Source organism: Vicia villosa, linkage group LG1 (genome assembly GCF_029867415.1).
Source record: "Vicia villosa cultivar HV-30 ecotype Madison, WI linkage group LG1, Vvil1.0, whole genome shotgun sequence".
NCBI classification, from domain to species: Eukaryota; Viridiplantae; Streptophyta; class Magnoliopsida; order Fabales; family Fabaceae; genus Vicia; species Vicia villosa.
This window is the reverse complement of record NC_081180.1, coordinates 157,908,511-157,921,385: the sequence shown is the minus strand read 5'-3', so window position 1 is coordinate 157,921,385 and position 12,875 is coordinate 157,908,511. Positions and strand designations below refer to the sequence as shown.

At 34.3% G+C, this 12,875-nt stretch overlaps 1 protein-coding gene across 2 annotated transcripts; it reads right to left on the bottom strand.

Moving 5' to 3' along the window:
* On the bottom strand, positions 1-2,371 carry LOC131619519 (putative FBD-associated F-box protein At5g56440). Of its 2 annotated transcripts, XM_058890615.1 has the most exons (5): positions 2,231-2,371; positions 2,012-2,138; positions 1,671-1,817; positions 1,335-1,584; positions 1-589 (listed from the first exon to the last, which is right to left on the bottom strand). In XM_058890615.1, exons 3-5 carry the CDS (start codon positions 1,770-1,772, stop codon positions 549-551), a joined length of 393 nt encoding a protein of 130 aa, XP_058746598.1. In that variant the 5' UTR covers positions 1,773-1,817; positions 2,012-2,138; positions 2,231-2,371; the 3' UTR covers positions 1-548. The 2 variants fall into 2 exon arrangements, with proteins under 2 accessions (XP_058746598.1, XP_058746592.1); XM_058890609.1 differs by lacking the exons at positions 2,012-2,138; positions 2,231-2,371 and having other exon boundaries at positions 1,671-1,906.
* Between the last annotated feature and the right edge of the window lie 10,504 nt (positions 2,372-12,875).

The window sequence follows — 12,875 nt, the reverse complement described above, 5'->3', positions numbered from 1 at the left end:
ACAAATCTACCATGGAACCATCCTTATGACTATCTTAAAGACAAATCACCTAACCCACAACAGCTTTTTCAATTCTAACAATTAAATATTAACCTAACTTTCTGTCACTGATTACTAACATTTTTTGAACCTGCTGCTATAAACTCCCTGCAGCATTCAAACACAATTCAAACCAATTCTTTTCAGAATTGAGACAAAAAAAAAAGGAGACAATGTTGCACCATATAAAAAAATCAGGAAGAAACAGGAGGTATGGCTAGTTCAAAATAGCAAACAGAACCTATGGCCTCATCCAACTATGTTCACATTAAAGCATACCTATTATTACGGTTAGTGCGAGAGATGCGATCCCAATTCAAATTAGATGCACCCCAGTTCAGCGCTAATACAAGCGAGTTTCGGACATTTAAATCCATTCCAATTCAGTACCTTTGCTCCGCTTGAAGAGATTGCAGTTAGACGCGCTTCCCGATCGACTAATTTTCCATCAGATCCAGCAGTTTGATAAGAGGCTTGGGTGCAGCCAAACTGTCAGCGTTGTATCAATCTCAAACTGCTCCTGGATCAGTCGGCTTTGTCAAAACATCCCCTGCACAAGAAAGGGTGTATCAGTTCAGAAGTTTAGCCTCATAACAGCCCCAGTTCAAACCATTCCCCAACTACATAACAGACTTTCCTAACTAACATTCAGTTCATAACTAACTACCAAAAGAGAAAGGTAACTAACCTCAAACCTCCACCCTTCAACTTCATAACAAACTCTCTTTGCACTCACTTATAACTAACATTTCCTAACTTCCAGCAACATGTAACAAACAGTGGTTACATGTTACTAAAAGATATGAGAAATGAACTCGGAGCCAAAGGCCACCTCGAACCCTCTAAGAATAGTCTTAACTCCACATCTAACTAAACCCAAGTCTAATAAGCATATAATGCAGAAAATTAGAAAATTCCAACTAACTGAACCATACACTTTGTCAAAATCCACCTTAAGAATGAGACAAGCTCTCTTAGTTCTCTTGGCCATGTCGACCACCTCAGTGACACCCATCACTCCCTCAACCAGCAACCTTCCCATAAGAAAAGCTGGTTGATTTAGGGATATAAACTTATCCATCACTGTCTAATGACCAACATTGTATCTATATTTTTATAACCTAAGTATAACACAATCATCAATAAGCTTAGAAATTTAAAATTTGAAAGAATCTAGCATCAATTAATTACATAAAAGTGAATATATTTAAATATCTAAATGAGTCAAAGTGAAACAATGGCAATGTCTTTAAAACAAAATATAACAAGTGTATAGACACATATGAGAACTATACCTTTGAATTCCTCCGAAGCTAATATCATTAACATTTGGTGCTTGACATTTTCATTTATGAATGAAGCACTCTTGATTGACATTGTGTCCAGTACCTTTGAATTCCTCAAAATATATTCAGCAAATTGAAGACCACATTCTGTGTATGTAAATTGTTTAATCAAACATGTTCTAAGCTGTGTTGAAAGACATCCCGGAGTAGATGTTTGTTCCCTCCAATTATACACAATTTCGTCTCCATTCCCATTGTCCTGTGATTCACATACTTTTTATAAGATAAAATAGATAAACAAAAAATGAAGTAAAAACAAAAAGAGATTGGTAGACAGTACAAAACCTCGATAATGGTAAGATTTCGAAGGTTGGGAAAATAATCCAGCCTTTCTAGCAACCACACCCACTCCTCCTTAAGATCTCTATGCTTAAGGATTACCTCCATGTATATTACATTGTAAAGAATAGGATAGCTGCAGCAATGTGAGTCCTGTTGTGATTCACCAAAGTTAGATATCAACCTTAATTTCTTTTATCATAGAAAAACATAATAAATGAAGAAATCTAGGAAGCATCGACACTGACACCGCAACATAAACTTAATAGCGTAATCTCAAGTGTCAGTAAAGATGTCCGTGCTAAGTAGAAAGAAATAATCTCTAATGAAACCAACAATGTTCTTACTAGTTCTCCACTCAGAACCTGGTCGTTTGGCCAATGAATCAAATTCCTAGTGTCAGGATTAAGTATATTGAGCCGTTAACATCAACTAAATCAAATTCCTCTCTCACCGCTAACTTCGCCACAAAAGCTGAAACAAGAGAAACAATATTACAATTTTCAACAAATAAAAAAAAATAATCCAAGAAATGAAAATGTTGAGAGCGGGAGAAGAAGACTGACGAATTCGGTTGGGACATTTCATCGAACACCTTGCGAGCGAGGACAAATTCTGCATTTTTCTTCCAAAAGCTAAACTAAACATTCAGATTTAAAACATAATCAATAGAAAAACTTGCAACTATTCTCAATTTCAAAACATCATGTATCAGTATATTTCAACTACAACCAACTCCATTCAACAGAAAATCTCAGTTTGCACCTCTGATTATTATAATCACCTAATACAATTATACTTTTGTTGCAGATGTGGGCACTTGTGCACATGTTCAAAATGTGCCAATGAGTTGCTTCAAAGTAGAAGGAAATGCCCAATGTGTCAAGCCCCTGTTTTGGAGGTGATACGAACTTATTCTATACTATAAATATTGACTTTACAATAAAGGTCATACTTAACAATATACAGGACTCTAACAAGTTGTATCTCTGGACGTGTCTCCAGGTACTCTTTTAGTTTTTTATTTTGTTACTGTGATTACTGTATTCATGTCGAGTACACCAAACCAAAGGAATACATGTGTGTGAGTAGATTCTAAATGAATCAGATTATATACATGATGCATGTGAGTGTGTGTTGCAAGTGGGGTTTGACATTTCATAATGTTATAGTCATGTTGACATGTGGCTTTTAAAAAGGCTTACTTTGGAAATGAAATAAGTTGACAAAATGATAAATAATATTTTTGGTAATCAAATTATAAGTGTGAAGTATGCTTGTAAATGGTTCTGCTTGGATATGACACACCTATCTGTGAAAAAGATGCATGTGATGTTCCATTGTCCCTCTAATCAAAGTCAATAAGAAGTAACAAACAAAATAAATATAATGAGGCTCTCTCCACTTGTGTCTTTTAAAAGAACCAGTGCATCTTTTTGCAAAACTTTTCTAAAACAAGTTTGATTGGATGAGATGAATCATGAAACACTTTTTCAGCCAACATGTCTCTGAGTTAAATGAAGATGTTGACACTATTAATTTAATTTGATACTATATACTTCATTATATCTTAATCGTTGAAATTTGAAAATAAATTTACTACATATCTCTATATCCCTTTTATTTTGTGAACACTTTTTTCTTTCTTGCCCATTTGGATTAGGCTGAAAATGAGTTGGTTGGACAAGTGTAATGAATTGGAGAAAGAGGAGATTAGTTACCATATGGTGAATAGCTGGATATACAATTATATGAGCAGATGCACGCCTGATTGCGTACCACATAGGGCTGCTGCTATTGGACGCCAAATAAGGAGTAGTATATCGTTGAAGATAAGACTTGATAGGAACAACTTCTCCCTGGTCAAGCAGATTTACTTCAAAATATTAGAGTTAAGTTTGTAATCTACATAACTATAAGAGTGTGAACTTTTCAACACAGAGAACAGGAGAAAATTGGAGTTTTATACTAAAAGAAGCTTCACAAAGGTCAAGTTAATACAACAAATCTAACAAATCTGAGTAACATTTACATCAACATATCATATGAAGAGCTGCTTAAATGTAATAGGAAACAACTCTTTATTTACAAAATAGAACAGTCTGGGCTTTACTCTCTATATTATGGTCAAGAGTGGAAAGAGAATTAAATGTTTGCCCCAAATCACCTGAAATGAAGATATAATTATTCATTTTAAAGAACAGCAAAATTAAAACTATGAGAAAAATCAAAGCAAAATGAAATACTGATATATAATAGTTAATGAAGTAGAAACAAAGTCTGTAATTAAGGATGCAAAAGACTACGTCCTAGAAGTAGAATATTGGTGGGAAGACAGACAACGTACCAATGATCCCAAATTTGTAAGGGGCATCTGGTTCAACTTTGGGAGGTGTTCCAAACCAAAATTCTCGAGAAGAATCCCCACTTCCAATTCTGTAGTAGTATTTGGTATCATGCTGAAATGTAGAAATAACTGAATCAAGTGAATAAATGCATTCAATTCAATACATCAAAAAATGAGAACTATAAACAAGTGCGATTATTTGAAAATGCAAGTTGCAAGACGGTAATAACGACAACATCATAACCAATTTACAAGCTGCAATTTGAACATAAATCATCAACAACACAACATCATAACATAAGAAAATCAAAACTGAAGCAAAAAGAAGAGAGAATCTGGTTGAGACATTTCATCGAACACCTTGTGAATCAAACTCAAACTGTAGCAGAACCCTTAATTGAGTCGAAACAGTAAAAATGCAAAAATTTCAAAAGGCAACCAATTTTGAACATAATACGTAAATCAAATTCTAAACTGAAACAAAACTCGATTTGAAATCGAAACAAACCTGTAGCGAAAACTTGGCTCGAATGCAAAATCTGAACCGTGAAAAAGCTCTGCTCGAATCCAAACTCTGCACTGCGTCGAAACCTCCAAACTCGAACCAAAACAAAATTGAGTAGCAACTCCGATTCTGAACAGAAAAACTTCGCGAACACCAAACATAACTGTGAAGAGTTTGAGCGTATTGTTGTTATCACGTGTGAGGAAGATGAGAGGAAAAAAAAGCTTTTAGTAAATAAGCGCTCCGTTGGAGCTTTTGGAAAAAGCGCTTTTGTTTGTTTCTCTTCAACTGTTGCTGACTTTCCTTTCTTTCCTTAATTTTATTTTATTTTTTGTTTTAATTTTAATTTAAATTAAGAGACTACATTTTAAAAATATTGTCTTAGTGGTAGAATTTTTGTTTCAATACAGGTAGATTATGGGTTTGATTCCACTATTTAATTTTTAACATATTTTATTTTTCAATTTATTTATAGTTTTTTTTATTATTATTTTTCAAATTTGTTTAATTTTCAACCGATTTTATTTTTCTATTTTTTATAGTTATTTTTAATTTTATGTTTCAAAATTTTTTATAACACAAAATGTATACTTGATAAATGAGATTAAATTTAAATTTTAGAAATAATTTTAAGAAAATAGTTAATTTTGCAGCAAAATCCGCAGGAAAATTTCCTGCAGAATTACCTGCGGATTCTGTATAATAGTTTGGTTTTTATAAAATAGAAATCCGCAGCAAAATTCGCAGGAAACTTTCCTGCGGATTTACCTGCCGATTTTGCATTAAAGTTTCGTTTTCTAATTGAATTATATGAATCGCAGAAAAATCCGCAGGTATTCCTGCGGAATTTTCTGCCAATTCTAGATCCACAGAAAAATTTAGTTTATTTAAGAAAGTCCCAGGAAATTCCGCAGGTAAACCTGCAGAATATTTTCCGCAGGAAATTCCGCAGGTAATACGTGTATTTCTAGTAGTGTTACTGATAAAGTTGTTTGATAGTTGTATTGTCAATTTATAATACAATTAATATGTATGATGTGTATTGGCCAATGTGCATTCATCTTATAGATTTGTTGTGTTGTTTATTTCCTATATTACATATTTAGCATTGAATGTTATTTATTTATTTTTTCTTCTTAAAATATGAGCTATGCGTTGTATCAAAAAAAAAATATGAGCTATGCGGATTATGTCCATTGATTTTGGTTTAAATTTTTTAATTTTTATTTATGTATATATATTTAATATCATTATTTTCAATGATTTATGTAATTAAAAATATTAAAATTATAATATTAAATGAATAGTGAAAGGATGATAAAATTTTGAAGGATTTTTTCTCAACTAAAAAATAATGAAACATAAAAACCTTTTCAAATTAACTATAAATTTAGAAATTAAAATAAAATGTTTTTAATAAATTAAAATATAACTGCTAAGACTTTTAATCAACTGGAAAATTGTTTTATATATTTATATTAAATATAATTTATTGTTCATCAATTCATATATAAAATGATTTTGATTTTAATTTCTTAATAAAGAATATATATTAAATATAATTATTTCAACTGATTTATTCATTAAAATATTTTAATTATAGTATTAAATGAATAATCAATGGATAATTAATGATTCAAAGATATTTTTCTCAACTTATAAAATACTAAACAAAACAAAAAATTCAAATTAACTTTATAATTTTTAAAAATTTGACATATTATAAATCAAAAGAATAAAGCTGTATTTTGACTCTTTGTTAAAAAAAATATTTAAATATTTTCAACGTATTTAGTATAACCAAATATAAATCACAATCAATATCATTAATAAATTAAATATGACATTAGATTACAACTACCTATCAACGACATGAATGTGTTTATCTATTATTTATGTAGTTAATAAATACAAAGTTTTTTCACCAATTCATAGTAGTTAATAATAACGGGAACATCAAGATACTAAACAATATTTTTCTAAATAATACAAAACAAAAATTATGTTTATATCTGAAAAAATAAATTGTTCATTTATATATATATATATATATATATATATATATATATATATATATATATATATATATATATATATATATATATATATATATATAATTTAGGCACTAATTTATTATTTTTTAAAAACAATAAAATTTATTAGTTAAATTAATTTGAATTTCTTTTATTACAATTTAAAAATAAATGCGCGTACCGTACCAGTACCCGTGCGAACGCACGGGTATCCCGCTAGTTTACAATACAAAAAAAAGGAACCTGCGGCATGAACAACCATGGTTTGAGTTTGCTTCCGATTTAAGGGATTTAGAAAATGTGGTTTTCAATTTTGCCACAAGAATCTTTACATAGTAATAAACTATTCTAAATAATAATTGGTTTTTTTTTAATGACACATAAGATTTAATTTGATAAAATATTAAAAACAAATTATATTTTTAATCAATGTTTGGTTTTTCTATTAAGGCAAATCAAGTATTGTGAAATTGAATAATGTATTAAATACATCAAAATGTTTGATTGTGAGACAAATAATAATATAGTAAAAATAAAGATTAAATATGATTAAGATTCTTGTAAAGTTAATTATTTTTATTTTTCGTCTCTTTAAATAATATTGTTAAAGTAATTATCGTCCACATTTTTTATCTCTGACCTTAAATTTGAGTAACGGAAGGTGACATAGTAGTACATGTAGATTTTTTTTTTATTTTGTCATTTATTGGAGTTGTCAGGGTAAATGAAATCTTTATTATTTATTTGTTTGGAACGATCAATAAAAACCTAACCAGGCATCGTGTGTCTATCCTAGTTCTTTTACATAGTCGTTTTTCTTCTTTCCCACTCTTTCCAGCTAAAAATGTTGTCGCATAAACAATGCTATCTTCAAAGACCAACGCAATCAATGTATCATCTAGGGGTGTTCATTGGTTCGGATAAATCTGAACTAAACCGAAATCTGAACCAACCCATAGTGTTTGGGTTGGACATGTTTTTAGTTCGGACAAGAACCAAACCAAACCAATGAAATCCAATTGGATATGTGAAAAACGACTATGGTTTGACTCAATTGGATATATTGGGATTGGAATTGTTAGGTTTGGGGATGCCATAGTTTAGGGTAATTGATGAAATTGCATGATCTATTGTTTGAAAACCCACTTTTGTTGATGTTTGATGATGTGTGATGATGTATGTGATGATTTTGTACCTTTAATCGATGTTTGGAAGGGATTTTGGGTGAAGGATGTGTTGAATCGCAGGTCTGTCACAGAGGTGAAACTCTGCATAATCGTGTAACACTCCATATTTTATATTTATTAATTAATTGGATTTTAATTTAATTAATTGGATTTATGTAATTATGCGGTGATTAAAATAATAAAATTGGAATATGTAGTAATGGGCCAGTGTTGTAGTTAGTGAGAAAGGGGGTGCAAGAAATAAGGCCTTTACTAAAGCTATTTGTGTTTTCATAAAACAAGAGTTTTGGAAGAAGAGAAACACAAGTGCATTTGGGAGAACGCAGAGAACGTGAAAGTGCGACAGAGGAGAAGAAGAGGAAGAGAGCTTCAAGGATCCCAAACTCTAAGGTAAGGGGGGACTCTTCCGGTTAACCTCTATTATCGGGTCGTAGGCGTTAGGATTGAAATCGTATACTATTGATTCGATAGAGAATATGTTCTAGGTTGGGGTTTTGGTATTTAGGTTCAATTTTGTGAACCTTGTGTGATTACTTGTTGGTAGTGATTGTTGATGTTAAAAGTGTTGTTTGGTTGATGATATAACTCATATTGCATGGTTCGATTGGGGGATGTTTGGGGGAATTCAAGGTGCTGAAAACTGGTTTTTGGGTTGCAGGTACGAGTGTCGCTACCGCGAAAATTAACAGAGTCGCCACTAACATATTTATCCTGAAAAGGAAGGGAATGCCAGCAAACCACAAAACAAAACAACGGTCTCACGACCAGAGAAAAGGGTAAGGGAGTCGGTTACGCGAGGGGAAGGTGCTAGCACCCCTCGCGCCCATCGTACTCGATGGTATCCACGCTTGTGTCTAAAACTAAGGGTGTGTAACAAATCTACGCTAATCTGGACTAAAATGAATGCAGAATGTAGGGAAAAGAAAATGTTATGCTCGCACGGGCCCTACCCCGCTGCCTACGTATCTGTTTTGCAGAATCAGAGCTACCGTAGCTCGGCTAACTAGTTTCTGTTTGTTTTGTATTTTTTAGGTGAACAAGTTACATTCACACTCCGCTGCTCGACCTTTGGAGGCTTACGCTTGGGAATGGAGCGGAAATAACAAGCTCTTAAGAAAAGAAAATCAAAGAGTGTGATTTGTGTTTTAAAGAATGCATGAGGAAGACCTGAGCTAAGGGGGAAAGCTTGCTACCTAATGTTAGCATACAAAGGGTACAGGTCTAAGCTAGCCTAACAACCTATAGGAAAAAGGGAAGCAAACAATGAGCACACAAACGAGCATCCGCTTGTAAAGCAAACAAAACCAACGGTACTGACCGAATGGTAGAAAAGCGGTCCCGCCATAGCCAAGGGGAGCAGCTCAACCCAAGTCAACCAAGCATTAGACCTCGTGAAAATGATCGGGCCATAGACAAGAGGGCGGACCCCTCTCAGCAACCAAGCCGTCACGGATCGTAAAGGAAAACGGTGCGTGCGTACACCGAGCGTCAACGTCGAGCGACGCGAGCTATAGGAAAGGCGGGGGTCCGGCTACATGAACCCTTTTCCTGACATACTCGATAACAAGATCTTGTGCAGGTTCAGAAGCGAGCAACGCGAAGCGTGCGCATACTGAACAGACTCGATGAGACTAGGCGGGGGTTGATTGCTAACCCTTTCCGCATGCCTTCCATGAGGACTTAACGGAGTGCCATATAGGACTTATTACACCGTGACTCCCTGCCGCGAAGCACAGATATAAACACACCAACAAAAACAGAGCCTCTTTCGAGGGCTTGGCCAGATGCATGTCTAGGTCCTACTTCTCATGTTATAGTATGATGCGGAAAGCAGTAAAAGGGACAAGGAGACGATACCGAACGGATAGCAAATCTGCAATGAGCTAGCAAGCGTAAGCAGAGAAGAAACTTCACGTAATCTAACATCCATCAAAGCCAGGAGTCTAGCATAAGCGTCAAAGCGATGCGGTGTGAAAATAAATCACAACCGCTATGTGGTGCGTATCAAACACAACCACACAAGCAACCTGCAAGAGAACACAAGCCAGCCAATACAGGAATATACATCTCAATGAATGAGAGATCAGATGAATCGCATCGAAATAGTTCGTGTCCCACAAATAAAGTGGAACACGACGCAAATCAATCGCACTGGAAGCGAATTCGTGTCCCACAAATAAAGTAGAACACGGAGCAAGTCGAATCTCAACCGAAGGCTCTCTCGAAGTACCTCGCACATCTCAGCAAACGCATCAGTAATAACAAGGAAGCATGCACCGACCATAGAAAATAATAGAAATTAAATTCTAAGTAAATTCTAAAAGAAAAGCTAGCAAGATTAAATTGTTTTTTATGGCATTTTCTATCTAAAAGTCAGAACAAAACTATATAACGAAGCCTTTAAATTCTAACAAGAAAAATACATGTTTTTTATATTTTTATTATGTCAAAAACTAACAACAAAATTGATTGTATACATCTTATATCATGGAAATTCTAACAAAAAGCTATTGTTTCATGTCATTATTATCTAGAAAATAATAGGAGAAAACTATGTACAAAATTCAATTCTAAACACCTAAAAGAACTTGACTCAGGGGGGTTCAGATTGAAAAGAATGGTGTAGGCAGCAATCCTGGGCGCAGGGCCCAATCAGAATAGGGCCCAGGGGCGTTTTTGCACACATTCAGCACACAAAAACCGTGTGCATTGGGCTAGGGGGAGGTGTGCGGTCAGCATTTGATACAGGCCCAAGTGTATGGTTTTTTTGTTACAATTTTTCAATTCAGCACATAGAAAAAAAAGAGTGTGATTGGGCTTAGGGGTGTAGATTCAGCAATTTAGTGATAAGGCCCAAGGGATATTGTTCTAATCCACATCAGATTTTGATTAGCAAATTTTGTTATCCTAACCACCAATTAATACTCAACACTTAATTTCAATTAATGCTAATTAAACTCAATTAACAGCAAATTGAACAAATAAACAGAGAGAAGAATTAGGGTTACATGGATGTGGCTATTGATCTTTTGAACGCACAACCTCTCTTCCTCTCGTTCACGGCCGAAACGGCGTCGGAGATCTTCTGAAGCAACTTCGCCGGAGAACGACACCTTCTCACCTCCTCGCCTCACTCTCTTCGTGAATCTCTCCTCTCTATCTCGTCTTCTCTCGTCTATCCTCTCCAATTTCATCTCCGATCTCATCTCTCCGATGTCTCGTTTCTTCTTTATCGGTTCAATCTCCGATTCTCATCTCCGACGAAACTATTGCGTGTATTCAAGCTCAACGACGAAGAGTAATCGGAAAGCCGCATCGGAGAGGTGATGTTATTGTTGTTAATTGCATATTTGATGAAGATGAGGATGAAGATCGGAGTAGAGTTTATGGAGATTTTCTGTTGCGAATTTCTTTGATGAAGAATCTATGAAGGATGAACGATTGAAGATGCTTTCATGAAGGTGATGATTTTACACGGATGAAGAAGCTGATTGTGTAGAGTGGAAGAGAATCGAGAGAGTCTTCGAGACTTTGGTGAATGAATGGTTATCGAGAGAAAGATGAAGATTGATGTTCGAACGTGTTTCTCCGATTCAAAACGGTTTGCTACGTTTCTCTTCTCCTTCTTTCTGATTTTTCTTTCAATTTTCTGATTCTCAACCTCTTGTTCTTCTCCCTGAATTTAGAGTTGATGAAGATGATGATGATGAAGGTTCTTTTGTCAGTTATCTGTGATTGAATTTGTTACAGTTGAAGATGGGAATCACCGAGAGAGGTTCTGAAACTGGTGTTGATCGTTTTCAGAGTTGGAGGAGGATTGAAGATTGGTTGAGGAGAGAGCGAGTTCTGATTATGGTGAATTCTGTTACGTTTTTCTGTTATGAGGTTCAATCGAGAGAGAATGAAGGGAGGATTGGCGGAGGAAGAATGGAGAGGTAGCCGGAGTTTGTTACAAGTTTTTGGAATTCTGTTATCTCCTCCTTGATTTCTCTGATATTTTCCTTTTATGCTGCTGAGCTTTTCTGTTAGATCTTTTCCCTGTTTTCTGAATTGCTGCTATACTGTTAAAGTTCCGTGAACCCGTTTCGGTTTATCGTGTTGGCTTGAACTTATGCGTGAAGAGTATTTGAACCGGTACAATTTCCCATTTTGCAGGTTGAGCACATGGTTTTGGAAGCAAAGAGATCATATGATATGAAAGAACTTAGCCAAGAAGAATTGATCGAAGATCCTGAGCATTATTTATAGAATTTAAGAGAAATATCTTTTCAAGAGTCAGGACTTGGAATTGAATGACTGTATCTGAATTTTGTAATGGAATGTGAACTCTTTTTGTAATTCTTTGAAAATTTGAACTTGAATGATGAATTTTGTAATGGAATGTGAACTCTTTTTGTAATTCTTTGAAAATTTGAACTTGAATGATGAATTTTGTAAGAAATTGCTTTGAATGATTCGAATGAATGTTATGATTTGAGTTATAGAACTCTGTGTGCTAAGACCTTATGAATGAATCTTCCATTTTTGCAAGCTTGAATTAATTCTTGATAAATCATATGCTTAAGAATGAACCGATTAATCTTGAACACAAATCTAAATTCATGTCATTAAGTAGTCTCTTGAATCGACACAACTTTATACCTCATACTTGCACAAGAATGTGAATTAAAACCTTGCACGCCGTCTTAGATCCAAGTCAACTTGTATTGTAAATAACGAGTAACAGTGATGAGAACAAAAACTTCTTTGATCACAATGAATCTACAAATTCACCTCCCGTGTCATGACTCGCATTGGTATTTCAAACTGACATAACAAAGAAGCTTTGAGGAATTCTTGAGGAAGATAAAAATTAAGCACATAAGAACTCCTCCACATGAAATCCAATGAAGCTCAGTTGAATTAACGATTGTAGACACCACGTACATATTGAACTCTTTATTATTTTTCTTCATTTTTTGAGCAACGAAATAAACGTCGTTGATAACTTATAGCACAAAGAAAGAGGGCAAATTTTGGGGTGCAACAGCTGCCCCTATTCAAACTTCTCGAACCTGACGAGTGAGAAACGAAAGTTTCGAACCGTTGAGGTGGAAGGAGGTTGAATACCAGAATGAACTCGAAAATTTGCGCTCTTGA

What these genes read in the sequence shown, in the direction of transcription:
- LOC131619519 (XM_058890615.1), bottom strand. Translation starts at nt 1,772, where the DNA reads ATGGAGGTAATCCTTAAGCATAGAGATCTTAAGGAGGAGTGGGTGTGG. An exon ending in GAAATCTTACCATTATCGAG is followed by an intron (nt 1,585 to 1,670) that starts GTTTTGTACTGT and finishes TGTGAATCACAG; the next exon opens with GACAATGGGAATGGAGACGA. An exon ending in AGCTTCGGAGGAATTCAAAG is followed by an intron (nt 590 to 1,334) that starts GTATAGTTCTCA and finishes TTTCTTGTGCAG; the next exon opens with GGGATGTTTTGACAAAGCCG.